Genomic DNA, 26,050 nt, shown 5'->3' on the forward strand with positions numbered 1-26,050 from the left:
GGATGAATGCAGATCCAACAACACTCGAGACGCTTCACACCATCCCGGATAAAGCAGCTTGCTTGACTGGCACCCCATCCACAACCATTAACTCGCTCCACTACCGACACACAGTGGCATCTGTGTGTACCATCTATAAGATACACTGCAGAAACTTACCACGGCTCCTCAGACATTGAAGCATAGAATCCCTACAATGAGGAAGGAGGCCATTCGGCCCGTCGCGCCTGCACTGACCCTCAGGAAGAGCACCCTACCAGACCCACTCCCTGCCCTATCCTCGTAACCCCACCTAATCTGGACGGTAAAGGGGCAATTTTTTAGCATGGCCAATCCACCTAACCTGCACAAATTTGGACTGTGGGTGGGGGAAACCGGAGCAGCCGGAGGAAATCGACGTGGACATGGGGAGAACGCACAGACTGTGGCTTTACCAAAGCCAGAGTTGAACCTGGGTCCCTGGTGATGTGAGGCAGCAGTGCTAACCGCTGTGCTACCGTGCTGCCCGACACCACATCTTTCAAAGACACAAACTGCTGCTATACAGGACAAAGGGGCAGCAAATACATAAGAACATAATCACCTGGAACTTTCGCTCTGTCTCTTTCTCTCTCTTACCCCGATACTCACCAATCTTGACGTGGAAAAGTATCTGCATTCCTTCACTGTCACTAAATGCAATACCCAGAAAAAAAGGAATTTTTTTTCCTCCATGAAATTGAAGGCAGCTTGTGTTTGATAAGGCATCTGTTGCTTATGGAGGGCCAAACAATCATATCCACTTCAGTCTGGCATGCTCACAATGGGGATTAAATGACAAGTGGAAGCAAAAATATTCTGGCTTGCGACTGACATTACTATCTAATGAGCAGACAGGAATGGAGTCATTTCCGTGACCTGACTGGACACACGAAAGATGAAAGAGGGACATAGTACAAGGAAATTTAGATTAGTTTCCATCTACTTTGAACATATTACTTAACAGCTGCTCTTTGTTTTACCCTGGCTTAGGTTTTCAAACGTGAAGAGTTGCAGGTGATCGCAGATCTGTGTGTGAAACACAACGTGCTATGCATCAGTGATGAGGTGTATGAGTGGCTAGCGTATGATGCAAATGAGCATGTTCGAATTGGTAAGAAAACATTATCTGTACATTCTTAGCCAAACACTTGTGAACATGAATAGGTCTAGAATAGAACCTAATTTTAGTATTAACTTTACTTACAATCTATCTGATGTCCGTGGTGCTTGCTTCAGTTCAAGAGATCACAGCAATGTTATCCACTGCCTTCCTGTAACTCTACAAGAAGAACATAATTCGGCTGTCTGTTTAACTCCCCTTATAAGGGACTTCCGGTTGCGGCGATGCACTGCTAAGCTCCTGTTCTAATGGACGTTTGGGCTCTTTTTGGGAGCCCCAACGGAAATTCCTTTGGACCAAACCCAGTGTGGGGTGACGAAGGAAGGAGTCTCCCCCCCCCCCCCCCCCCCCGGGTGTGTATGGAAAGGATCGGTGGTAGTGGCCAGATTGCGAAGGATCCTTTGGAGCAGCGGCAGAGAAGAGAAGGAAGAAGCAGGATGGCGACGGATGGAGCCCAGACGACATGGGGCCCGGACCAGCAGGAATTCCTCAGACGGTGTGTGGAGGAATTAAAGAAGGAGGTGCTGGCGCCGATGTTATTGGCAATCAAAGGGCTAAAAGAAACTCAAAAGGCCCAGGCGATAGAGCTCCGTGGGGTGAAGGCGAAGGCATCTGAGAACGAGGATGAGATTCTGGGCCTAGCGGTAAAAATGGAGACGCACGAGGCGCTACATAAGAGGTGTATCGAAAGGCTCGAAGTCCTGGAGAACAGCTCGAGGAGAAAGAACCTCCGGATTCTGGGTCTCCCCGAGGGAGTGGATGGAGCTGACGCTGGGGCTAATGTGAGCACGATGCTCCATTCGCCAATGGGAGCTGAGGCCCCTTCGGGCCCCCTGGAGGTGCAAGGGGCTCACCGGGTCCTTGTGAAGAGACCAAAGACTGGAGAACCACCAAGGGCGATAGTGGTGAGATTTCACCGCTTCACCGACAGAGAGGCGGTTTTGAGCTGGGCCAAGAAGGTACGGAGTAGCAGGTGGGAGAATGCAGTGATACGAGTGTATCAGGACTGGAGCGCGGAGGTGGCGAGAAGGAGGGCGAGCTTTAATCGGGCCAAGGCGGTGCTTCACAAGAAGAAAATAAAGTTTGGGTTGCTGCAGCCGGCACGATTGTGGGTCACGCACCAAGGCAAACATTACTACTTTGAAACGTCGGATGAGGCATGGACCTTCATCCAAGAAGAGAAACTGGACCAGAACTGAGGGACTAATGCTGTGGGGGAGACGACGATGTTGATGTATAGAAATGTAAATTGGGGAATGGGAGGTTCACAGTATCGGGACGATAGACAGGGTTTTTTCTCTTCTTGACGGGGGGACACTGAGAAATGTGGGCACCGGTAGAAAAAGGGACTATGGGGGGGATGGGAAATGGGGGAGCTGCGCCATGGGGGGCGGGGCCGATCCAGGAAAGCGCGGGTTTTTTCCCGCGCTAGGGAGATGATGGCGGGAAGATAGGCGCAAGAAGGATGAGCGTTCCACTCACGGGGGGGGGTCAAGGAGAGAGCGGGGGAAGCTGGGGTCAGTTGGAGTCAGCTGACTTTCGGAAGCATCATGGGGGGAGTAACCATGCTAGATGGGGATCTAGCGGGGGGGGTGGGTTCAACTGGGTTGCTGCTGCTGGGACCGAGAAGGAGCTGGCAAGGTGGTCGGGACGGGAGTGCGCCGCCTGGGGGACGGGTGGGTGCGCGGGACCTGGACGGGGGACTGGCCTAGAATAGGGGATGGCTAGTCGGCGAGGGGGGGGGGGGGGTGCGGGTGGCGGGTGGCCCCCCAATCCGGCTGATCACGTGGAATGTGAGAGGCCTAAATGGGCCGATTTAAGAGGGCCCGAATGTTCGCGCACTTAAAAGGACTGAAGGCAGACGTGGTCATGCTTCAGGAGACGCATCTGAAGGTGGCGGATCAGGTTAGGTTAAGGAAAGGATGGGTGGGACAGGTGTTCCACTTGGTTGGACGCGAAAAAAGGGGGGCGGCGATATTGGTGGGGAAACGGGTGTCGTTCGAGGCTAGGAATATAGTGGTGGACAACGGTGGTAGATATGTGATGGTGAGTGGTAGATTGCAGGGAAAGGAGGTCGTGCTGGTAAATGTATATGCCCCAAACTGGGACGACGTGGGATTTATGAAGTGGATGCTGGGATGTATCCCGGACCTGGAGGTGGGAAGCCTGGTAATGGGGGGGGGGATTTCAATACTGTGCTGGATCCAGGGTTAGATCGGTCTAGATCCAGGACCGGAAGAAGGCCAGCAGTGGCCAAGGTGCTCAGGGGGTTCATGGAGCAAATGGGGGGAGTGGATCCGTGGAGATTTGCCAGGCCGTTGGCCAAAGAGTTCTCCTTTTTCTCCCATGTCCATAAGGTATACTCCCGGATAGATTTCTTTGTTTTGAGCAGGGCACTGATTTTGAGGGTGGCAGGAACGGAGTATTCGGCCATAGCCGTTTCAGACCATGTCCCGCACTGGGTGGATCTGGAACTAGGAGAGGAGAGGGAACAGCGCCCACTCTGGCGACTGGATGTGGGACTATTGGCGGATGAGGGGGTCTGTGGAAGGGTGCGGGGATGTATTGAGAGGTACCTGGAGGCCAATGATGACGGTGAGATCCAGGTGGGGGTAGTATGGGAAGCGCTGAAGGCGGTGGTTAGGGGAGAGTTGATCTCCATTAGGGCTTACAAGGAGAAAAAAAAGGGCAAAGAAAGGGAGAGATTAGTGGGGGAGATTTTGAGTGTGGATAAAAGATATGCGGAGGCCCCGGACGAAGGCCTATATATAGAGAGAGGCGAAGACTTCAGACGAAGTTTGACCTGCTGACCACAGGGAAGGCAGAGGCACAGTGGAGCAAGACACAGGGGATGAGATACGAATATGGGGAAAAGGCGAGCCGGCTGCTGGCCCACCAGCTTCGTAAGAGGATAGCGGCGAGGGAAATAGGGGGAGTCAGGGATGAAACGGGAACTACGGAGCGGAGAGCAGGGAAGGTAAATTAGGTGTTTAAGACCTTTTATGGGAGGCTATATAGGTCCCAACCCCCGGAGGGAAAAGAGGGGATGCAACAGTTTCTGGACCAACTAAGGTTCCCGAGGGTGGAGGAGCAGGAGGTGGCAGGTCTGGGGGCGCCAATTGGGGTGGATGACGTGACTAAAGGGCTGGGGAACATGCAGGCAGGGAAGGCCCCGGGACCAGACGGGTTCCCGGTGGAATTTTATAGGAAATATGTGGACTTGTTGGCCCCGCTGCTGGCGAGAACTTTTAACGAGGCCAGAGAAGGGGGGACTCTACCCCCGACACTGTCAGAGGCGACGATATCACTAATCCTGAAGCGGGATAACGATCCGCTGCAATGCGGGTCATATAGGCCTATCTCGCCCCTGAATGTAGACGCCAAGTTGCTGGCAAAAGTGCTAGCATCGAGGATTGTGTCCCAGGGGTGGTGCATGAAGACCAGACAGGGTTTGTAAAGGGTAGACAACTGATTGTCAACGTGCGACGGCTGTTGGGGGTGATAATGATGCCCCCAGCGGAGGGGGAGGCAGAGATAGTGGTAGCGATGGATGCAGGGAAGGCATTCGATAGGGTAGAGTGGGCGTATTTATGGGAGGTGTTGAGGAGGTTTGGATTTAGGGAGGGGTTTGTCAGTTGGGTCAAACTCCTATATGGGGCCCCAGTGGCAAGTGTAGTCACAAATCGGCAGAGATCGGAGTATTTTCGGTTACATAGGGGAACAAGGCAGGCCGTTGTCCCCATTACAGTTTGCGCTGGCAATTGAACCACTGGCCATAGCGTTGAGAGACTCCAGGAAATGGAGGGGGGTGGTTAGAGGGGGAGAGGAACATCGAGTATCACTCACAGCAGTAGGTCATCTGCGTTATGTGGCGGATCCTGTGGAGGGCATGACAGAGGTTATGCAGATATTGTGGGAGTTTGGAGATTTTTTGGGATATAGGCTTAATATGGGGAAGAGTGAGCTTTTCGTAGTACACCCCGGGGATCAGGGAAGAGGGATAGACGCCCTGCCGTTAAGGAGAGTGGAAAGGAGCTTCCGATATTTGGGGATTCAGGTAGCCAAGAGCTGGGGAACTCTACACAAACTCAATCTGATGCGGCTGGTGGAGCAGATGGAGGAGGATTTCAAGAGGTGGGATATGCTGCCGCTCTCACTGGCGGGCAGAGTGCAGGCGGTAAAGATGATGGTCCTCCCAAGGTTTCTTTTTGCGTTTCAATGTCTCCCCATTTTGATCATTAAGGCCTTTTTAAAGAAAATAGATAGGAGTGTTATGAGTTTCGTGTGGGCAGGGAAGACCCCGAGGGTAAGGAGGGGGTTCCTGCAGCGCAGCAGGGACAGAGGGACTGGCGTTGCCGAATCTGGACGACTATTACTGGGCCGCCAATGTGGCGATGGTTTGCAAGTGGATGAAGGAGGGAGAGGGGGCGGCGTGGAAGAGGCTGGAGATGCGGTCCTGTAAAGGAACGAGCCTAAAGGCGCTGGTGACGGCGCCGCTACCGCTTTCCCCGAAAAGGTATACCACGAACCCAGTGGTGGTGGCAACCTTGAGGATCTGGGGGCAATGGAGGCGACATAGGGGGATGATGGGTGCCTCGGTGTGGTCCCCGATCAGGAATAACCATAGGTTTGTCCCAGGAAGGATGGACGGAGGGTTCCAGAGCTGGCATCGGGCAGGAATTAGGAGTTTGAGAGACTTGTTTATTGACGGGGAGTTTGCGAGCCTGGGAGCGCTGGAGGAAAAGTATGAGTTGCCCCTGAGGAATATCTTTAGATATATGCAAGTGAGGGCGTTTACGAGGCAACAGGTGAGGGAATTTCCGCTGCTCCCGACACAGGGGATCCAGGATAGAGTGATTTCGGGGGTATGGGTCGGGGAGGGCAAAGTGTCCGAAATATATCAGGAGATGAGAGACGAGGGGGAGGCGCTGGTAGAGGAGCTGAAAGGAAAATGGGAGGAAGAGCTGGGGGAGGAGATTGAGGAGGGGCTGTGGGCTGATGCCCTAAGTAGGGTAAATTCCTCTTCCTCGTGTGCCAGGCTTAGCCTGATACAATTCAAGGTTCTACACAGAGCACACATGACGGGAGCAAGACTGAGCAGGTTCTTCGGAGTGGAGGACAGGTGCGGGAGGTGCTTGGGAAGCCCGGCGAACCACACACATGTTCTGGTCGTGTCCGGCACTGGATGAGTACTGGAGGGGAGTGGCAAGAGTGATTTCAAAGGTGGTGAAGGTCCGGGTCAAGCCAGCCTGGGGGTTAGCTATATTTGGGGTAGCGGAAGAGCCGGGAGTGCAGGAGGCGAAAGAGGCCAATATTCTGACCTTTGCGTCCCTGGTAGCCCGGCGAAGGATCTTACTTATGTGGAAGGAAGCGAAACCCCCCAGCGTGGAGGCCTGGATAAACGACATGGCAGGGTTCATAAAACTGGAACGGATGAAGTTTGCGTTGAGAGGATCGGTTCAGGGGTTCTCCAGGCGGTGGCAACCGTTCCTTGACTATCTCGCGGAACGTTAAGGGAAAATAGATCGTCGTCAGCAGCAGCCCAGAGGGGCGGGGGGGGAGGGAACACTATTTCTTGTTACTTTGCTAGTTCACTATTTTATTTAAATAATGTTACTTATTAGTTGTTGTGTTATCTCTTATGTTGATTTGTAAAGTGGAAAAATTGTGTTTGAAAACTTTAATAAAATATATATATATTTTTTAACTCCCCTTATAAGACCATATACATAGGAGCAGAATTAGGCCATTCGGCCCATTGAGTATGCTGCGCCATTCAATCATCCCCATTCTCCTGCCTTTCCCCGTAACCCCTGATCCCTTATTAATCAAGAACCTATCTACCTCTATGCTGCGGTAATGAGTTCCACAGATTCACCATCCTCCGGCTGAAGAAATTCGTACTCATTCCTGTTTTAAAGGATTGTCCCTTCGGTCTGAGGCTGTGCCCTCGGGTTCTAGTTTCTCCTACTAGTGGAAATATCCTCTCCACGTTCACTCCATCTAGGCCTCTCGGTATTTTGTAAGTTTCAATGAGATTCTTCTCCTTCCTCCACCCCTCCCCTCATCCTTCTAAGCTCCATCAAGTACAGATCCAGAGTCCTCAACTGCTCCTTTATATGACAAGTCCTTAATTCTGGGGGTTATTCGTGTGAACCTCCTCTGGACTCTTTCCAAGGCCAGCACATCCTTTCTTATATATGGGGCCCAAAACTGCTCATAATATCCCAAATAGGGTCTGACCAGAGCCTTATACAGCCTCAACAGTACATCCCTGCTCTTGTACTCTAGCCCTCTCGACATGAATGTGAATATTGCATTTGCCTGACTGCCAACTGGCAATTGTTAACTTTAAGAGAATCCTGAACTCGGACTCCTAAGTCACTTTGTGCTTCTGATTTCCCGAAGCCTTTTCCCATTTAGAAAATAGTCTATGCCTCTATTCTTCCTACATTGTATTCCAATTGCCATGCCTTTGCCCACTCTCCTAGCCTGTCCAGGTCCTTCTGCAGCCCTTCTGCTTCCTCAACACAACTTGTCCCTTTACACATCCTTGTATCATCTGCAAACATAGCAACAATGCTCTTCCAGAGCACTAATTTATATTGTGAATAGCTGCGGAACACCACTAGTCACCGGCTGCCATCTGAAAAGGACCCCTTTATCCTCACTCTGTCTTCTGCCAGCCAGCCAATCCTCTAAAAATGCCAGTATCTTGCCCCTAACACCATGAGTTCTTATCTTATTTAGCAGCCTCTTGTACAGCACCTTTTCAAAGGCCTTCTGGAAATCCAAATAGATCACGTTCACTGGCTGATGATACCCAGCTCGGACTTTCTGCTACTACTCAGCTCAGAAGCCTGTGGACTGTCAGAATGCTTGTCCAGCATACAGTCTTGGATAAATATTTTCAACTCAACATTAGGAAAACTGAAACCTTTTGGCTCCTTCCTCATTTCGCACTCTCTTGCCACTGATTCCAGTGCCATCCCTGACAACTGTTTCAAACTGAACTGATGGCTGACATCCTCAGCATCTTGGCTGACCCTGATCTGAGTGTCTGAATCTATATCCTTCCCATTACTAAGCCCACTTGCTTCTACCTCCCATAACATTGTCTGTGTCTGTTTCTACCTCAACTACTGAATTCCTTGCAGATGGCTGCACCATTTACCGGCTCAATGGAGATGATTTCCTTACTGGCCTCTCCTCCTCTGCTGTTCATAAACCCCAACCTGTCACAAAGTTTGCTATTGACATCCTGCTTCATACCAAGTCCTGCTTACCTTTCACCCCATTTTCTGGCTAAGTACCATCGACCTGCCTGTGAAATGCCTTGGGACGTTTTTATGTCAACAGTGTTGAATAACTGCAAGCTGCTTCCTCTTATTATTGTTTTGAGGCCTGACTAAATAAACAGAGTTAATATTTCAATTCAAGGACTTTTAACGGAACTGGAAAAAGTGAGTGATGTGTACTGGAAGTATTATCTGTTAAAGTGGAAAGTGAGAACAGGGGGAACACTTGACATGGGGAGAATGTACAAACACCACACACAGTCGACCAAGATCCGAGTCAGTCCCTGGTGCTGAGGCAGTAGTGCTAACCGCTGTGCTGCCACTGTGTTTGATGCAATTATTATTCTTGTAGTTGAATAGTAACCGATTTTAACAACAGTTTTGCTTGTGTGTATTTCTTGTGAGGTCGAACATTGGGCTTGGAGTCTTGCTAACAGTTGGGAAAGTCAGGGCAACACAGTTATAGCCCCAGCTCGGCTACTACACGTCCTTCGAATGAGGCTCCACAGTAGTGCGGAAACTTGCAAAAGTTACTCTTATAATTTCTTCTTCCACTCTCATCTCCCCTGTACCCTACTGCCCCAAACACACACACACCCCTCTTGATAGCTACTATTCATGTTTTCTTCTTCTTAGCTAGCCTGCCTGGGATGTGGGAGCGGACAATCACCATCGGAAGTGGAGGAAAAGCCTTCAGTGCTACAGGTTGGAAGGTGAGTTGGAGAAAGTTGTCAGAAAATTTGATTGATGCAAATGTTATTGTATGTAGTAATGGGCCTCAGTTTACAACTGATACAATCTTTAATCCCTAAGCAAAAGACAATTTTATTCTTTAGAAGGAATGCTAATGCAGTTTTAACCAGAGGATTAGCACCTATTCTGATGCTTTTTATTATTGTGGCTGAACTGACTTGAACTGTACCAAATGTGACCTCTTGAGCTGGAGTTGTAGCAGAATTTGGGATCAGTTGCAGTATAATAAAATGATGAAGTTCATCCTAATTCCCAAACATTGAGTCAAGTGATCCATTGCACTGCAGCTTAGCTACATAGTTAGAAACATCAGAGGAGAATTAACATGAAGTTAAACTTCAGTGCCTGGCACATTGGCTGCTGTTGTGATGTTACATCCAATCACACTATACTGGCAAAGCTTATGTTTTCATCTCAACTTTGCTTTCAGAGTTGGATCAGCTGATTAAAAGAAAAAATCCTATGTAAAAATCAATCTGTTCATCTTACATTTGACCTGGAGTCGCAACACAATTGAATTGATCACTAATTCTTCAAAAAATACCTACAGTCTTTGGCCCTTGTCTGCCCAATAATTACAGTCACCACGTTTGCAAATTCAAGCAGTTACTTTTTATTTATAACAAGAACTATAATGAAATATGCAGCAAATACAACTGGTTAACTATTATCTAATTCCTAATCATCCACTTACACACACAAAACAGAAAAACGCAGAAAGGAGGAGAGGGGTGAAAATAATAAGTAAAAGGAAAAAGAGTCTTTGTTTCAGATGGTTGTCTTTAAGCAGACCTTTCAAAGTAAGCTTTCAGATCCAGGCCTCAGTTTGCAGCCTGTAATGGTTTCCCTGTACATTCATTCATTCAGGTTCAGGAATACATCAACTCGCAGCCTTTCTGAAGAGAGTACGAAGTCTTACAACACCAGGTTAAAGTCCAACAGGTTTGTTTCGATGTCACTAGCTTTCGGAGCGCTGCTCCTTCCTCCAGCGCTCCGAAAGCTAGTGACATCGAAACAAACCTGTTGGACTTTAACCTGGTGTTGTAAGACTTCGTACTGTGCTCACCCCAGTCCAACGCCGGCATCTCCACATCATTTCTGAAGAGAGAGTAGCCCTTGTCCCTGTGTGTCCAGGTCTCAACTCTGCTTTCCTTAGGTCCCGAGAAATCATCCCCCTCAGGCAGAATCTAATCACCATCTGTTACCGGGCAGAATACTGCCTTTTGGCCAAAATTATTGGCCACCAGCCAACCATTCAAACAAAGTCCCACCCCATTTCTCGGGTGCCACAGCCACAAAGTCTGAGTTTTGTTGCACGAAGGCTAGCACCATATACTATGTTGCAACTTCTTGAATTCCTCATTCTCTCTGCTGCTTGACTTAAAGATACATGTCCATTAAGCATCCATGGATCGAAAAATGATAACGGCAAAATTAAAGAAAGGGAAAATAAGGGAATCAACTGGAAGGACCCTTACATTAGGAATTTTGTGATTATTTTATCTAAATGTTTATTGTAGGTTGGCTGGGCAATTGGACATAAAGACGTTATCAACCACTTGCAGACTGTCCATCAGAATTCAAACTATCATTGCGCCACTGGAGCACAGGTAAGAAGTACCAAAGTGTTATGGGACAGGGTTTAGAGAATCCCAAACTGTATCATGGAGTTCACCTGACCCACAACTTTTAATAGATTGTGGTATGGGGAGCACATGGCCCACTCCATAGTGTGGTACAGCAGAAATGGAAAAGTATTTGTTAAAGCAAAACAATGTTTATTCTATGAACTCAAGTTAACCTTTTTAAAACATACACTGAACATCTTAGCAACCACTAATTCAAATACAACCTCCAAAGACTACAACACTAAGTAATCCTTTAAGCTTTCCTTTTAACATCCATTAGACTTAAAAAAAGGAACTTTAAACAGAAGCACATCAGGTTAAAGTCACTACTGAGAGCAGTTATTAGTTTTAAATCACCAAAGGATCGATTTACAGTTTTTGGATTAGGGAGAGAGAGACTCATACACCTTCTGGCTGTGACTGCAGCAAACAGCCGAAAACACACCCTGCAGCAAACAGCCGAAAAACGAAAGTAAAAAGCTGACAGACAGCCCAGCTCCACCCACACTCTGACATCACTGATAAACACCCATTTCTTAAAGGTACTCTCACATGACAAAAGTGACTACTTTGCTATAGTGGCAAAATTCAGTTATGTGCCCAGTAAAATGAGGAATGTAATCATGTGGAGTTCATCCCCCATCTTTCTAATAATACACTTCCAACTTCTCATTTCCCCCTCCCCAACTAGTACAGCATTCATGAAGCATTTTCATAGCTCTCCTGTCTTATTTTTGCGATTTCCGTGTTGTTTAGTTCAAAATAGTTCCTCTTTCAAAACAAATATAAAACTACTTTTTGCTGTGATCTCTAGGTCAGCCATAAATCTTAAGGTGTGAAAGTCCAACAGCAGACTTGCAAATGTCCAAACCAGACCAATGAAAAATCCACATATGTGAAGGTACAATCTGCCGATGGTGAAAACACTCGACCAATAAGGTTTCACCCCACTTATCTAAACCTAAAACACCCAGCTATTACATGCCACGCAAACTCCTTATCCATTACTCCCATTCGCTTCAATCTACACCAGCTCCTAGTTCCCTACAGATTGAATTTAAAATCTTTGTTTTTAAACTTCAAATTCCTCAGCAGTCTTGACCCGCTCTACCTCTGCAATCTCTTCCAACCTTACCTCTCCCCACACCCTCCAACCCTCGAATCATCTGTGCACCTACTCCTACTACCTCTGTTCAATCTTTACTGACTGAACCTTCAGCTATCCCTGCCACTTTTCCTGGAACTGCCTCTAAAGCTTTCACCTCTCCCAATCAAAAACCTTAAATCCACATTTTGAATCAACCTCGCCTCACTATGGGCCCAAGAGAATTGGATATAATCTGATATCAAGCTACTTCTAAAGGTTTAATTTAAAGGAGTAAGTCATGGCAGGAGAGCTCCAAGCTCCATGTGTGAATCCGGGAACGTTTCCAGTGCCTGGGGCTAGAATGTGTGCAGGAGGTGTCCCCAGCCGGATTTCAGAGCTGAGGCAGTGGCTGGGGGACACTGTGGTGCATACTCAAGGCGGAGAGTATTGTGGCCAAGGGCAGCACAGTGACGCATTGGTTAGCACAGCTACCTCATAGCGCTGAGGACCCAGGCTCGATCCCGGCCCTGAGTCACTGTCCGTGTGGAGTTTGCACATTCTCCCCGTGTTTGCATGGGTCTCACACCCCCACAACCTAAAAGATGTGCGGGGTAGGTGGATTGGCCATGCTAAATTGCCCCTTAATTGGGGGGGGAAAAGATTTGGGTTCTTTAAATTAAAAAAAATGAAAGTATTGTGGCTAGCATGTATAGAGAGGTGGTCACACTGCAGGCTCAGACTCCACAGACAGGAAGGGAATGGGTGGCCACTAGGCAGAGCAAGAGGACTAGGCTGGCAGTGCAGGAATCTTTTGTGACCATTCCCCTGCAAAACAGATATACCGCTTTGGATATTGTTGAGGGAATGGCCTCTCAGGAGAAAGCAGCAGGAGCCAAATTTATTGCACCACAGTTGGTTCTGCTGCAGAGGAGAGGAGTATAAAGTGTGAGATTGCAATAGTTATAGGGGATTCAATTGGAAGGGGAATAGGGTAGGTGTTTCTATGCCCACAAACGAGACTCCAGGATGGTGCTCGGAGTGGCTGCAAGACATTCTGGAGGGGGAGGGTGAATAGCCAGTGGTCATGGTATATATTGGTACAAATGACATAGATGAAAAAAGGGATGAGGTTCTAAAAGCAGAATATTAGGAGTGGAAGAAAGTTGAGAAGTCAGACCTCTAAGGTAGTGATCGCAGGATTACTACCAGTGCCACATGGTAGTCCGAGCAGGAATAGCAGGTTATGTCGGGTGAATACGTGGATGAAGAGATGGTGTGAGGGGGAGTGTTTCAGATTCCTGGTACATTGGGACTGATTCTGGGGAAGGTGGGACCAGTGCAAACTGGACGGGTTACACCTGGTCAGGACTCGGACTGATGTCCTCGGGGGAGTATTTGCTAGAGTGGTTGGGGAGGGTTTAAACTAAAATGGCAGGGGGGGTGGGAAATCAAGGACAAAAACAAAAAGCAGAAATCAAAGGTCAGATTTAAACAGGGCCACAGTGAAGAATAATGCGAACGGGATAAGTAATGTTAAAAAGACCAGCCTTAATGCTTTGTGACTTAATGCGCAGAGCGTTCGCAATAAAATAGATGAGTTAATCGCGCAATTAGATGTAAAAGGGTATGACATAGTTGGGATTACGGAGACATGGCTGCAAGGTGACCAGTGAAGGGAATTGGACATTCAGGGGTATATTTGGTATTTAGGAAGGACAGACAAAAAAGAAACGGTGGTGGAGTTGCATTGCTGGTTAAAGAGGAGATTAATGCAATAGAGAGGAAAGATATTGGCTTTGACCAAGTGGAATCTATATGGGTAGAGTTGAGAAACACCAAGGGGCAAAAAACTTTTGGGGGGGGGTTGTGTGTCGACTCCAAACTGTAGTGTTGATGTTGGGAATGGCATTAAACGGGAAATTAGAAGTGCATGTGATAAAAGAACATCTTTAATTAAGAGTGATTTTAATCTGCATATAGATTGGGCAAAATCATATTGGTCACAATGCTGTAGAGGAGGAATTCCTGTAATGTAAACGGGATGGTTTTCTGGACGAATATGTTGAGGAACCAACTGGAGAATAGGCCATTGTAGAAGGGGTATTGTGTAATGAGAAAGGAATCATTGGCAATCCAGTTGTGTGAGACCCCTTGAGGATGAACAACCATAATACGATAGAATATTTAATCAAAATGGTAAGTGATGTATTTGATTCTGAGACTAAGGTCCTGAATCTAAATACAGGAAACTACAATGATATGAGGCACAAGTTGGCTATAATGGATTGGGAAATGTTACTCAAAAGGGATGACAGTGGATAGGCAGCGACAAACATTCAAGGAACGCATGAGTGAATTGCAATTAATTGTTTATTCCTGTCTAGCGCAAATGTAAAACTGGAACGGTGGCCAAACAATGGCTTACAAGGGAAATTAGTGAATTAGATCCAAGGAAGTAGCATACAAAGGAATAACAACAGATCTGAGGTTTGGGAGTGGTTTAGAATTCCGCAAAGGAGGACCATGGGATTGATCAAGAAGGGGAAAATAGACTCTTGCGGGGAACATAAAAACTGACTCAAAGTTTCTATAGGTATGTGAAGACAAAAAGTCCCTTACAGGCAAAAACAGGGGAATTTATAATAGGGAACAAAGAAATGGCTGATCAACTAAATACATACTTTGGTTCTGTCTTCACAAAGGAGGACACAAATAATGTACCAGAAATGTTGGGGAACACGGGGTTTATTGAGAGGGAGGAACTACAGGAGATCAGTATTAGTAGAGAAACAGTATTAGTAGAGAAATGGTAATGGGGAAATTGATGGGATTGAAGGCCAATAAGTTCCCACGGCCTGATAATCTACATTCCAGAGTACTTAAAGAAGCGGCTCTAGAAATAGTGGATGCATTTGTGGTCATCTAAAATCCCGACAGTGCAGAAGGAGCCCATTCGGCCCATTGAGTCTACACCGACCCTTCAAAAGACCACCCTACTTAGGCCCAATCCCCTGCCCTATTCCTGAAACTGCACCCTAAGGGGCAATTTAGCATGGTCAATCCACCTAACCTGCACATCGTTGGACTGTGGGAGGAAACCAGAGCACCCAGAGGAAACCCACGCAGACACGGGGAGAATAATAATCTTTATTATTGTCACAAGTTGGCTTACATTAACACTGCAATGAAGTTGACTGTGAAAATTCCCTAGTGGCCACACTCCGGCACCTGTTCTGGTACACAGAGGAAGAATTAAGAATGTCCAATTTACCGAACAAGCATGTCTTTCAGGACTTGTGGGAGGAAACCAGAGAACCCAGAGGAAACCCACGCGGACACGGGGAGAATGTGCAGACTCCGCACAGACAATGACCCAAGCGGAAATCGAACCCGGGACAGTGGTGCTGTGAAGCAACAGTGCTAACCACTGTGCTACCATGCCGCCCATCTTAAGAGCCAAGAACTAAAATCTATATTGCTGAACTGGTGATACTGGTTAGCAATCCATGGACAACGGGATAGAAATAGTGCAACTCACTATTGTGGAATGCTGAGACTTATTTTGGTAGTTTTCATTGGCATTAATCCCATGTCACAAGAGATTCTTTTAAATATTAATCTTGGAATGATGCAGCCATTCAACCCAATGTGTCTATGGTATCTGAAACAAAAGAGAAAATGCTGGAAAACCTCAGCAGGTCTGGCAGCGTCTGTAGGGAGAGAAAAGAGCTAACGTTTCGAGTCCGATGACTCTTTGTCAAAGCTCTTTCGGACAGAAATGAGGAGAAATGTCTTCACCCAGAGTGATCGGCCTGTGGAATTTGCGACCACAGAAAGCAGCTGAGGCCAAAACACTGTTTTCAAGAAACAGTTAGATATAGCACTTGGGAGATCAAAGGATATGGGGGGGGGGGGGGGGGGCGGAAGAGACGGATCAGGCTATTGAGTTGGATGATCAGCCATGATCATCTTCATGCTCAAGCTTGAACAAGACCTACTCGCCGCACAGGACCTTCAACCGACGTTATACACCAGATACATCGATGACATTTTTTTCCTTTGGACCCACGGCGAAGAATCACTGAAACGACTACACGATGACATCAATAAGTTCCATCCAACCATCAGACGCACCATGGACTACTCTCCAAAATCAGTTGCATTCTTGGACACACTCGTCTCCATCAAGGACGGTCACCTCAGCACTTCGCTTTACCGCAAACCCACGGATAACCTCACGATGCTCCACTTCTCCAGCTTCCACCCTAAACACATTAAAGAAGCCAATCCCTATGGACAAGCTCGCCGTATACACAGGATCTGCTCAGACGAGGAGGAACGTAACAGACATCTACAGACGTTGAAAGATGCCCTTGTACGAACGGGATATGGCGCTTGACTCATCGATCGACAGTTCCAACGCGCCACAGCAAAAAACCGCACCGACCTCCTCAGAAGACAAACATGGGACACAACCGACAGAATACCCTTCGTCGTCCAGTACTTTCCCGGAGCGGAGAAACTACGACATCTTCTTCACAGCCTTCAACACGTCATCGATGAAGATAAACATCTTGCCAAGGTCATCCCCACACCCCCACTACTTGCCTTCAAACAACCGCGCAACCTCAAACAAACCATTGTTTGCAGCAAACTACCCAGCCTTCAGAACAGTGACCACGACACCACACAACCCTGCCATGGCAATCTCTGCAAGACGTGCCAGATCATCGACATGGATACCACCATTACACGTGAGAACACCGCCCACTAGGTACGCGGTACATACTCGTGCGACTCGGCCAACATTGTCTACCTCATAAGCTGCAGGAAAGGATGTCCCGAAGCGTGGTACATTGGCGAGACCATGCAGACGCTGCGACAACGAATGAACGGACATCGCGCGATAATCACCAGGCAGGAATGTTCCCTTCCAGTCGGGGAACACTTCAGCAGTCAAGGGCATTCAACCTCTGATCTCCGGGTAAGCGTTCTCCAGGGCGGCCTTCAGGACGCGCGACAACGCAGAATCGCCGAGCAGAAGCTTATAGCCAAGTTCCACACACATAAGTGCGGCCTCAACCGGGACCTGGGATTCATGTCGCATTACATTCATCCCCCACCATCTGGCCTGCGAAATCCTACCAACTGTCCTGGCTTGACACAATTCACACCTCTTTAACCTGGGGTTACCCCATCTCTGGATCTGTAAAGATTTAATCACCTGCTAATGCTCTCATTCCAAGCATTGTCTGGCATCTTTGAATCTGTCTATATATATGTTTCTGGAACATACCTCTGCATTCACCTGAGGAAGGAGCAGCGCTCCGAAAGCTAGTAACATCGAAACAAACCTGTTGGGCTTTAACCTGGTGTTGTAAGACTTCTTACTGTGCTCACCCCAGTCCAACGACGGCATCTCCACATCATGATAATAAAAGGCAGAGCAGGCTCAAAGGGCCGAATGGCCTGCTCCTATTTTCTATGTTTCTCATTCTCCCATCATGCATAGCACTGTATTTCTTTTATCTATTTATTTTTCAACTCCTTCTACAGGTGAAATGTTTTGGAATTGTTTTCCATCCTGAAGGTGCTACATACAAGGAAATTGTGGTTCAGTAGAGGTTGACGAGAGCTAATGATTAGGTCTTTACGATTGGGAGTAGGCGTATGTGGAGGTTAAAACAGCACAACACAAACCACTGGTAATGTGTCTGTTTACGAAGCACCTTATCCATTGCAACATTTATGTGCAAAGTTACATAGGCAAGTGAGAATAATGCTAGGCTTCAGTGTCTGATCTGTATTTCATCAGTGAGCCACACCAGCTAGTCAGTCACCAAACAGTTGTCTTGGATAGTGTGGACCTGCTTGATAGAGGTGTCCGATTACTGCATCTACCATGAATTAGTTCAGACCATCCATTGCTAGGAGTATCATCTTGGTCCTAATTTAAACCCAAAGTTACCTCCCTCCATTATCTCTTTCCACCCACCCCAATAAAAATAATTTCTTCTTCAGTGGTTTTCTGTAGATTTGCATGGCATGGCATGGCACAATACAAAAATAAGCTTTGCATCTGATGTATCATTGAAGTTGATTGCCAATTTGAATTAACAAAAGTGTTTTGTCCTCAGCAAGCTGTAGCAGAGGGATTTGTGAAAGAATATGGATGCCTGGGAGCCCCAGAGAGTTATTTCTTCAATTTACGTCAGGAGCTGCAATTGAAGCGCGATCGGCTTGCTGCCTGCCTCGTGTCTGTGGGATTAAAGCCAGTTATACCAGAGGGTGGTTACTTCTTGATCGTGGACATCTCTGCAGTCAGTGAGTAGCCAAATTGATTGTCCCAAGTAAAGTGGAAATAAAATAAACCAACTGATGGGGATTTGCGAACCGGAATAGCTGTTGTTCCAAAGACACTCTCCTGGATGGAAACGAGGAGCAAAGATACAATGTTTCCATTTAGTTTTGATGTTTAATTTTAGTTTTGAATGAGATTTCCTGTTATTTTAAGGTATAATTCTCCCCATACCATGCCCCACATGTGGCCATGGGTATGGTGACCTGCTCAATTACAACCATGAACCTGGATGTCAAAATGCCCATGAAGCTGACATAGATTAGAGTCCTCTACGCTCTGTCTTCACCTCATCTAGTGGGGAATGTCTGGCCTCCACTGGTGTACTCTGTTACACTCTACGTTAACACAATAAAATTGAATTAGATAGTTATTTGTTTTGTGAAGTGGCTAATTTTCTTGTTTTATACCTTTTCCTACCAGAGGTTGATCTGCCAGACTCCAAGATTGGACAGTCGTATGATTACAGATTTGCCAAGTGGCTCATAATCAATAAGGTGGGTAGCTTTGACATAATGGCGCTAACTGTGTAAAGTTGGGGCTAGTTAACTAAACTTTTGTAATTGTTCGCTGGTCCTGAATGTGAAAACCTATTACAAGTCTTTTTCCAATGATTAAAGCAGCTCTATTTATTGTTGCTAGATCTATATATTGTTACAGTCAACACACCTATAGAATCATTTGGCAAATGTTCAAACACTCATGGTTCATCCAGGTTGCCTATCTCTTGTGCACTTATCACCAGGTACGTTGTGTACTAGTGATACAGGATATTCGATTAGTTCATACTGAAAAGCTAGAACCTGAAGAGCCAAAGAGACTTGAGTTTCCAAACACACATGATTAAAATGTCATGAACAGATACAGAAAATAATTGAAAAGGCTAATAGCAAGTGGGCCTTTATATCTAGAAAATTAAATATAAGGGGTAGTTATGGTACAGCTATACAAACCCCTGGCTCAGACTATACCCGGAGTACAGTGGGCAGTCCTGGGCATCACACTGTAGGAAGGATATATTGGCCTTGGCGAGAGTACAGCACAGATTTACCAGAAGGACAACTCCCAAGGTTTAAATTAAGAGTAGACATTACATAATCTAGGGTTGTATCCCGAGAATCTGGAAGCTTAATGAGTGATGTGATCAAATTTTTCAAGATACTAAGGCAAAACTGATTAGTTAGATGGATAAAAACAATTTCCGCTGGCCGGTAAGCCTTAAGGCATAATCTAAAAATTAGTCCTTTCAGCTACACAAACCTGGTAAGAGAAGTTTGAAATTATTTTCCACACATGACGTTAGATATGAGATCAACTGTTAATTTTAAAGCTGTGATTGATTTTCGTTAACCAGAGGTACTCGGGGGGGGTGGGGGGGGGGGGGGGTGGTATGAGGCAATGGTGGGTTATGTGGTGTTCGCTCATAGGTCAGCCATGATCTCATTGAATGGTAGGAAGGGTTCAAGGGGCTAAATGGTCTACTTCTGATGCTCTGTTCACCAAAATCCAGTCTTCACTGTAAAATTAGATGCCGTGCAACTGAAAGTGGCATAACGTCTGTTTTTCCCCTTATATTGTCTTTCCTTGGATTTCCCACAATCACATGACTGAGGTTAGATACTCCAAAATGGAGAGGCACAGAAATATTTTCATTTGGTGAGCAAAGCTAATCTTTATAGCCACATCCAATAACCGAACTGCTGGCATCAGGAAAAGTTGGTTACGAAAAGTAAATCATTGGGGGATTAGGGTGGGTGCAGGTGGTGAGTGAAATCTTACTGCATTAATTAGCCAAACATCATTCTCACTCTTTGCTATTTCTTTTATTCACAGGGCTTGGCCACAATTCCAGTGTCGGGTTTCTGCTCTTCTGAACACAAAAAGGACTTTGAAAACTTTTTACGGTTTTGTTTTGTTAAGGTAAGATGCAATAGAGACTGTGAAGTTCCTGCAGATATTGAGACTCAACTGCAGTATAGACCTTGTACAACTCTTACAATGCTGTAGTTTAAAATGGGTATATGAGTCTTGCATGCTACAATAAAAAAATAGGAAACCCATTTATTTTGGCTTTGAATATAGTCAGAGCTTTACCCCAACTTGTAAGTTTTTCTCTCTGCTCCATATTCATCCTCCCTTCCTCTACATCTTTCAAACCCTGTGCAATATGCAGGCCTGTGCTTCGTAATATTGACCATTTATTTTCCACATTCCTGTAATCTAGCCAGGAAGCATCTCAATTTAGTGAGAGACCCCAGAACTATAATGACCCAAGCCAGCCTTGGCTCAATGCTGGCAAGCTCCTCTTTGAGTCAGGCCATCATGTGTTATATCTTACCCAAGAGACTTGAGCACATCATTAGACCGATATCTCTGTGGAGGCGCCGTCTATAAGATGAGGCATTAAACAAAAGATTAAGCTGCCCCCTCAGTTGGACATAAAACATCCTATGGTACTATTTGAAGCAGAGGTGTTCTAGTATCCTAGATAACATGTACTCTTCAACAAAAATGATCAAAATAAGGATTATCTAGTCATTTATCACTGCTGTTTGTGGAACTTTGCTGCAAGCGAATTGACTGTACTCCGAAACTACTACATAGGCTTTGGGGCATTTTCCAATCATTAAAGACAATCTTTCTTATTGCCAATTTCCATTTTTTCCCAACTTGTCTTTTAATTACTTGCCGTGATTTTTTTTCTCCTGCCTATGAATATTCCTATTGGGAAATGGTTTCATCGCTATACCCAATGGTAGGAGCACTCTCAAATCTGCTTATAGAATGCAGACTTTCGTTCCGGCTCAACTTTAAAAGATCAGCTCCTACTCTATATTGTCTTGATATTTCCGGTTCCCACGCAACCCATTATGTTGAATTTGTTTGCCTTGTATTCCCCCAAACCCTGGGTTGAGATCTATCTAGCTTTCAATTTGGTCACTTCGCAGAGGGAAAACCTTCTATCTATTTGGATGCCATTCTATTCCAGATATCAGACATATAAGAACATGTGTGAGAAAAGGAGTGGGCAAATTTAAAGATTGTAATGCATAAAACCTGTTTAAACCATTTTCCTGTGTTAAATTCTGTAGGAAGACTCAACATTAACCAAAGCAGAACAGATCCTGCAAGAGTGGAAGATTACAATGCTGACTTAGTGATTGCTCCAGCCGTGAATTTTTATTTTCTAATTCTGTAACATTTATAATTTTCAAATTGTCACACAAATACTTGGTAAATAGCACAGAATTAAAAATGGCCACAGATGCTGCTTAAGATAGTCCCCCTCTGGCCCTATTTTGAGCAATGATGAAGCATGAAGTAGTCGGAAGCAGTTAAGCCTTCAATCAAGGAATTTCTGATCTCCACCCATCAGCAATGTCGAGCAATATTGACAGAGAAGATTGCCTCAACGAGAAAGCGTTGCAGGAACTGTCGAGATTGGAACCCAAGAGAGTCATTGCATGCAAAGGGCCAGGAGAATGTGGGTTGAATCTCAGTGGAAATAATTGTGATATTAGTACTGAAAAGCTCATAATTATTTTTCTATAAGAACAAAGAATAAAGAAAAGTACAGCACAGGAACAGGCCCTTCGGCCCTCCAAGCCTTTGTCTTTATACTTTGTCTTTATTTTAGATGTTAATACTGAGTGCTATTTTAAACCTGTTTATTTGGTGCCTTTGGTGTCTCTGAACTGGTTTGAGTTGATTGGTTCATGAATTGGTTACATAATTGGTGCGATCAACTTTAATCAGTCGGGGGCAACATGATGACACAGTAGTTAGCACTACTGCCTCACAGCGCTGAGGACCCGGGTTTAATCCGTGTGGAGTTTGCACATTCTCCCTGTGACTGTGTGGGTCTCACTGCCACAACCCAAAGATGTGCGGGGTAGGTGGATTGGCCACGCTAAATTGTCCCTTAATTGGGAAAGAAAAAGAATTGGGTACTCTAAATTTGTATATATTTTTTTTAATTTTCACCAGTCATGTTTTTGTTGTTGGATTGTGTAGACTAAATCTAAATTAAGATTTACTTAATGCAACTGTTGTAAATGAGAATAATGGTGTTTATATCTCCCGTTCTACATGATCAACTTAAATTCTGCTGCATCCTACTGTCAGAACATGAACTTGAATAAAAATGTTTCAACATTTACATGTACAATTAAAAATGTTTTCGTTCTATCTTTTAGTGAATCTGCCTTGAAGGTATTCGCACATTTATATAACCTGGGGACTGATGCTAGTTTCTGTGTGACATCTCAGCTGAGACTGATCCATTGCCAATGTGCTGTTGTCTTTTGAGACTGGCTGACGTCTAAGCAGAAAGGGCAATTGCATCTCATTTTTGTTGAGAATTATATACAAAAATAACCATTGTAATAATAACTCAATAACAGACATAGGGATATCATTAAAATGCCTGCTGCTAATATCACATCCACTAATTCCTAACTTGTTATTTTTCACTAAACTATTAGTGAGAACACTTAAAATGTTATGTTGCAATCATGGGATATTCTTCAAGCGTGTAATTTAAACAAAATATCTTTCGCTGGTCTCTTATAGTTCAGTAAAATACTTTTTCACACTGGAAAACGGGACAGCTAATTCACCCTTCAGTCTCCCACAAAGAGTGACCGACTGTTATGATTATGATATTCATGATTATTTAGTTAACCTGTATATCATAATCATAACTGTCGGCAATATATTATTTAGTTCACCTGAATATCATAATATATATTCTTCATGTTTACACGCTTATTTTAAGATTAAGAATTTTAATGCATAGAAATTAAAAATATCTAAACTTTTGTCACCAATCTCATCATCAAACACTTTTTAGTTATAACATGGACCAGCTAGACAGTAAATTTCAACTAGTTTGCTGTAGCAACTGATCTTAATCCTTCATGTATTTGTGTGACTTTCTCCACACCAGTTATTCTTGTCTCTTGTATTTGCCATTTTAGTGACGCCTAGTGTAAATTCTGAGTAGTTTGTGTTATAATAATCTTTCGTCATAAGTAGGCTTACATTAACACTGCAACACTTTCAATACTGTGAAAATCCCCTAGTCGCCACACTCGGGCGCCTGTCCAGGAACACGGAGAATTCAGAATGTCCAATTCACCTAACAACACATCTTTCGGGACTTGGAGGAAACCAGAACACCCGAAGGAAACCCACGCAGACACGGGGAGAATATGCAGACTCCGCACAGAAAGTGACCCAAGCCTGGAATCAAACCTGGGACATTGGCGCTGTGAAGCAACAGTGCTAACCACTGTGCTAGTGTCCCATTATGGTCTCGTGCCCATTAGAAACTTCGAGAATGCCATCATTTTTTTCCACATAATATTATAGACAACAAAATGAGGTTACAAATTTCTGGACTTAAACCCAGGGTCGAGAGGAGCAATTAAACTATTCCTTGGCCTCCTTTGCCATTTAAAAAAAAAAAATAGAATGCAAGGTGATTAAGCCTGTTCTGCTAAACTCAATTGTTTCAGCGCACTCTCCATTTAAACCTGCTACCAGTCCAGACACGTGATGACTTAATACTCTATTGCTCAATATACTTTCTAGTTTTATTGTCACCTCCTCCCACTCCCACATAAAAAGCTGATGGTGACAAAGGGAAGAGTTGTAATACACACAAGGTTATGCTCAAAGCATGAAAGAGCAGGGGTGGTCAGGTTCCCCATGTCACGCGTACAGAAAAGTTAGCTGGGGGCCACTTACTCACGAAGCTGGACATCAGCCGCGTGTACTTCCCAGGTGGAGTTAGACGTGGCATCTAGAAAATACATCACTCAACACCCACAGGGTGTTGTCTGAATACACACGACTTGCATTCGGAGTGTCGTCGTACAATTTTCAGTGATGGAAAAACTTCCTGCAGGGGCTCCAAGTGCATCTTCCAACGAAGGAGGTCACTTATTTGGGACACCACGTCGATAAGGACGAATTGCACACGGTGGAGGTGAAGGTCCGGGCCATCGAGGGAGCTCTGCCACCTGAGAATGTGTCCGAGTTGAGGTCGTGCCTAGGGCTTATAAACTATTATGGGAATTTCATCCCAAACCTGGCTACCTTGTTCGTGCCACTACACCTTCTAAAAATGAACCAGAAATTGGCGTGGAAAGTGCCACAAGTGAAAGCATTCGTGATGGTGAAGCAGCAACTGCTATCTTCAGAACTGTGGACACGTTCTGACCCGTCAAAACCAGTTGTCCTCATGTGTGGCGCCTCTCCATATGGCATGGGGTGATAGTGTGCCATTAGTGGGTCAATTGAACGGAAAGACGAATAGCCTACGCGTCCAGAACTCAGGCCGACGTGGAGCGCCACTATCTGTAGATTGAAAAGAAAGGACTGGCCGTGATTTTTGCTGTTATGAAATTTCATCAGCACTTCTATAGCGTCATTTTACAGTAATCACAGACCGTAAGTCCTTACTCGGCTCGTTCAAGGAGAATAAATGATGCCGCAGCTTCAGACAGGATCCAATGGTGGCTTTGCTGTTGGCGGCGTACGAATACACATTTGAATATCGTCAGGTGCACTGGTTGCACACGCAGATACCCTCAGTACACTCCCACTGCCTGTTAGCCCCTGTCTCAGCTAGTAGGGACAAAGTCGTTTTGGCATTAAACTTTATGGACACATTACACGTCACGGCTGCACAAATCCGCGCATTCAAAAGGACCCGACATTAGCAAAACTGCACCACATCGTCCTACATGGTGGATTACAGGGGAAATTCACAGAGGAACTGCGAGCCTACATGACAAAACAGGAGCTTAGCGTGGAGGACAGCATCACCCTGTGGGGTGCCCATGGTCAAGTCAGCGAACCATCTTGCAGGACTTACATGGTGGACACCTGAGGTTTTCAAAGATGAAAATGCTCGTTAGGAGTTACGTGTGGTGGTCAGGCTTGACGGGGACATCGGGCCGATGATGCAGCAGAAGCTCCCTCCATCAGCCTTGCTCCACCCTTGGGAATGGGCAGGACGCCCATGAGTGCGGTTGAATGCCAACTTTGCCGAGCCCTCCTTAGGGTCAATGTTCATCATCCCACCACCCGAACTGGCCCCATAGCAGCATTGGCAAAATGGCGAAGGAGATTCCCTCTCCAGCTGGCTACGCGGTGACCTTTAGACTTTGGGAGGCTGGGGGAGATGGAATAACCCTCACGAGACCCACGGAGACACCCCAATTGGTATCCCCGTGGGACTCGTGGAATACAAGCTTCCCTGCTAATGGTTGGAGGCCCATCAGCTGGGCTTGTAAAGAATGCCTCATAAAAGCCAGCCCAGATTGGGACTGGCATGAACAGTAGTCCCGATTGGGATCTTGGGACTGTGAGCCGCCTTGCAGCCTTCACTTTTGTTGTCGAATTAAACTTCTTTTGGATTTACCTTCTCGACTTTGAAACCTTCAGGCTTTGAAAAACATGACCATTCTTTCAATATATAAGCTAATTGGTTCTTGAGCTCTATCATATGTTCCTCGCCTTCCCATGTACACCATGGGCGTAGCCATATTCTGCCATTTCAAATGCAACAGTGATGCAGTTTTTTCAGGATGGCTCTCCATAACAGTGATACTGATGCTAAGTCATCCTAGGTAAAACCAACTTGCCCAAGCCAGTCCAGTCAGTAGTTGAATAAGATGATCAGTAGGACCCTGCAGCAACCCATTAGACTGATTGTGGCTACATGACGTCAGGAACCGTGAGCCTCCGCACAATCCAATTGAAATCACCGTCATC

General features: G+C 45.8%; 1 protein-coding gene across 9 annotated transcripts in view; it reads left to right on the top strand.

Annotated features, from left to right (window-relative positions):
- The window catches only part of LOC140399232 (kynurenine--oxoglutarate transaminase 1-like), a 64,714-nt gene extending 42,274 nt beyond the window's left edge, over window positions 1-22,440 (top strand). For all 9 annotated transcript variants that reach the window (XM_072488631.1, XM_072488633.1, XM_072488629.1 and 6 more), the window contains 7 exons: window positions 1,012-1,132; window positions 9,076-9,152; window positions 10,713-10,802; window positions 18,045-18,231; window positions 18,689-18,762; window positions 20,099-20,185; window positions 21,358-22,440. In XM_072488631.1, coding sequence (XP_072344732.1) covers window positions 1,012-1,132; window positions 9,076-9,152; window positions 10,713-10,802; window positions 18,045-18,231; window positions 18,689-18,762; window positions 20,099-20,185; window positions 21,358-21,423 — 702 coding nt within the window. In that variant the 3' untranslated portion in view covers window positions 21,424-22,440. The remainder of the gene's footprint in view (window positions 1-1,011; window positions 1,133-9,075; window positions 9,153-10,712; window positions 10,803-18,044; window positions 18,232-18,688; window positions 18,763-20,098; window positions 20,186-21,357) is intronic.
- Window positions 22,441-26,050: the final 3,610 nt, after the last annotated feature.

This window comes from Scyliorhinus torazame, chromosome 22 (genome assembly GCF_047496885.1).
Source record: "Scyliorhinus torazame isolate Kashiwa2021f chromosome 22, sScyTor2.1, whole genome shotgun sequence".
NCBI classification, from domain to species: domain Eukaryota; kingdom Metazoa; phylum Chordata; class Chondrichthyes; order Carcharhiniformes; family Scyliorhinidae; genus Scyliorhinus; species Scyliorhinus torazame.